The 3201-nt window shown below is 68.0% G+C and overlaps 1 protein-coding gene across 1 annotated transcript; it reads right to left on the reverse strand.

The window, feature by feature from the left end:
* Positions 1–395: 395 nt before the first annotated feature.
* On the reverse strand, positions 396–3088 carry LOC118159137 (ADP-ribosylation factor 5-like; the record flags this gene model as incomplete). Its single annotated transcript, XM_035313761.1, has 5 exons — positions 396–658; positions 768–893; positions 1819–1890; positions 2113–2222; positions 2989–3088. Coding segments are annotated over 5 exons (495 nt in total), but the record flags the coding sequence as incomplete, so codon positions are not given.
* Positions 3089–3201: the final 113 nt, after the last annotated feature.

Here is a 3201-nt window from a genome sequence, read left to right on the forward strand (position 1 = left end):
GACACGCCTGCAGAGCCTCTGCCCACCTCCTTCGTCCCAGCACAGTGCAGGCGAGGTTGCATTGAGGCCCAAATCCCCTCGCCCCACGGTGCTCGTTGAAGAGGCACACGGAGAGCGGGGCTGCAAGGTGGCCGCGGAGGCAGCAGGGACGCGCCGGGCGCAGGGTACAAAGTGGTGGTGTTTAATTGCTCCACGTACAACAGCACGTTACGCAGCCATACGCCCCCTCCCCGAGAGAACTATACAGTGTGTGGAAGGACAAAAAGCAGGATCCTTCCTTTCCCGCAGCGCCCACGCAGCCCGAGCCCCTCGCCCGGCCCCGCAGGCTCCCGGGGGGCTGCTCGCAGGCAGGGCACGGCCGGCACGCAGCGGTCGGGGCAGAGGCAGGCGCTGCGAGGCAGAGCTGCCTGAAGAGTCCTTGAGGTTCAAGTCCTACCAGATAAACACACAGAGACGAGGCCACGCCGGGGGGAAAGGAAAAACACCCCCCCAAAAAAAAATAAGTAAAGGAATCCAAAGAGAACAGCGGCGGGGAGAGACGTCCCCGGCCCGCCTGCGCCCCACGCTGCGGCTAGCGCTTGGAGAGCTCGTGCGACAGCCAGTCCAGCCCGTCGTAGAGGCCCGTGCCCTGGGTGGCACACGTCGCCTGCACGTACCACTGCAAAACAGAGGGAGAAGGAGAGGTGGCAGGCGGCGAGGCGGGGAATGGGCTCCTGGCTGCATGCCCCACGGTGTCCCCGAGGCCCCCGAGGTCCCCGCGCACTTACGGTCCTGCTGCGCAGCGCCTGCAGGCCCAGCTTGTCGGTCAGCTCGCTCACCGCCATGGCGTTGGGCATGTCCTGCTTGTTGGCGAACACCAGCAGCACGGCGTCCCGCAGCTCGTCCTCCTGCAGCTGCGGCGAGGTGGGGACAGCTGAGCCGGGCACGGGGCCGGGAGGGCTCCGGCTCCTCTGCCCCCTCCCCGCGCCTCCCTCGAGCCCCCATCGCTGCCCGTTGGGCTCGGTGACCTCCGAGCTTCCAGCCCTGCGTCCCTGCACCCTGCGGCCTCGATATGATCCCTGCAGCGTGGAAAACCCCGAGTTCTTGCAACCTGGAGGCATCGGTGCCCCCACAGCTGGGGGTCCCGAGCCCTGCGCCCACGCCGCGCTGGCACAGGACGGCCGTCAGCCCCGCGGCACGTCCCCAGGTGACAGAGGACACTGCTCTCCTCCGAAATGAAGGCCACTGCTGCAAACGTGCCAGGGCCAGGGGAGCCAGCTGCGGGGGGCTTCCCAACAAAAGCAGAGTAAAGACCTGCCTCAAACAGAACGGGGCTCTGCAGATGAGGGGGAGCGGCCGGGGGGCACCAGGCTGTCCTTCCACCCCGCTCCCAGGCTGCTGCACGCTCACGCTGCGCCCTCTTCCCACCCCAAGGATGCTCTGTGCCCAGCGACCCAAGGAATGTGCAGTCCCTGCCACCCAGACCAGCTTTTGGACGTCGTTTCTGGCTGCTGCCCGCCCTCCCCGTGCACACCAGGCTTCACCGCGCCCCGCTCAGCGAGCCGGTGCTGGGTGCTGCCGTGGCACAATGGGTGCCGGCCGCGGGGTCCTGGCACCAGTGCTCTCAGTGCCTCAGCCAGCAAAGCCCTGGCTAATTATAACCCAATCCAGCATTTTCTTGGCCATTTTTCCCCTTTGCACGTGCTCCTGGTCCCTGTGGTTTGCCACCGCCACCTGACCCTCGAGCCCCGTCCCCAGGGAGCGCGCCCCGTGCCGACAGCCCCGATTTGGGGAGAGCTCTCTTGGGGAGCGGGCAACCTCCCCCCCCACGCCACTCACCATCTTCTGCAGCTCATCGGCGGACTCCTGCACCCTCTCCCGGTCGTTGCTGTCCACCACGAAGATGAGGCCCTGCAGGAGAGGCCGGGGTGCAGCGGGCAGCGGAGAGGACAGGCTCCCCCCCAGCCCCCGGCCACGCAGAGCACCGTGGGGGTCAGTGCTGCCGCATCTGCCCCACACCTGGTCCCCCCCCAGGGGCTCCTCCACCTCAGCCCCTTCCTGCCCTCGGGGAATGCCCCCGCGGTCCCGCCCCGAGGACTGGGACCATGGGGTCCCCGTGCCGTGCCCGCGTACCTGCGTGTTCTGGAAGTAGTGCCGCCACAGCGGCCGGATCTTGTCCTGCCCGCCCACATCCCAGACTGTGAAGCAGATGTTCTTGTACTCCACCGTCTCCACGTTGAACCCTGCAGAGGTGGGGAGGAAGAGCAAGGGGCACAGCCACGCTCCCCCAGGGAGCACCTCCACACACAGCCTGCGCTGGTGCCACGGGCTGGCTGCCTGGGAAAGGCTCCAGTTTGTGCCCAGTGCTTCTGGTCCTGGCGCTGGGCACCGCGAAGAGCCTGGCTCCCCCCCAGGAGGGATTCCTGCATGCTGTTGAGATGCCCCCGAGCCGGCCCAGCTCTCCTCACGAGGGAGATGTCCCGGTCCCTCCTTGCTCTGTGACCCCTCACTGGGCTCGCTCCCCATCCTCCTCGTCCTGGGGAGCCCAGCCCCAGACCCGGCACCCGGACGTGTGTCACCAGAGCCGGGCAGAGGGCAGGGGCACCTCTCCGGACCTGCCGGCCGTGCAGCCGGGGGTGCTGGTGCCTCCTCAGCCACGAGGGTGGTTTTGGTGCGCGCCAGCCCAGGGCTGACGCTGCGGGTGGTGGCATCGGGCACCTAGCCGAAGGCTTTGCGCCACGTCCCCTGCCGTGGTGACACCGGCCAGGAGGCAGCGTGCCAGCATGGCAAATTCATCCCCACTGCTACGGGTTGGGCAGGGACGGGCCACCGGGATGCCCGTGGTGGTGGCCACAGGTGGCACGTTGGGGTGCGAGCCAGGCCCCCACCTGCACAGCCTGTGGGGGATACCGGCAGGGCAGCGGTGGAGCACCGGGGTGGCCGGCGGCACGTCCCGCTCCACGCCACCCTGGGGACGTGGGGTGACAGTGCCCAGTGCTGGGTGCTCACCGATGGTGGGGATGGTGGTGACGATCTCGCCCAGCTTCAGCTTGTAGAGGATGGTGGTCTTGCCAGCGGCGTCCAGCCCCACTGCAAGGGAGAGCTGGCATCAGCAGCACTGCCACCGTCCCTGCTCCAGCCCCATCGCCATCCCATCGCCATCCCCTCCCCATCCCCATCCCATCCCCATCCCCATCCCCATCCCATCCCCATCCCCATCCC

The sequence above is a fragment of the Oxyura jamaicensis genome, unplaced genomic scaffold, assembly GCF_011077185.1.
Source record: "Oxyura jamaicensis isolate SHBP4307 breed ruddy duck unplaced genomic scaffold, BPBGC_Ojam_1.0 oxyUn_random_OJ67595, whole genome shotgun sequence".
Lineage (NCBI taxonomy): Eukaryota > Metazoa > Chordata > Aves > Anseriformes > Anatidae > Oxyura > Oxyura jamaicensis.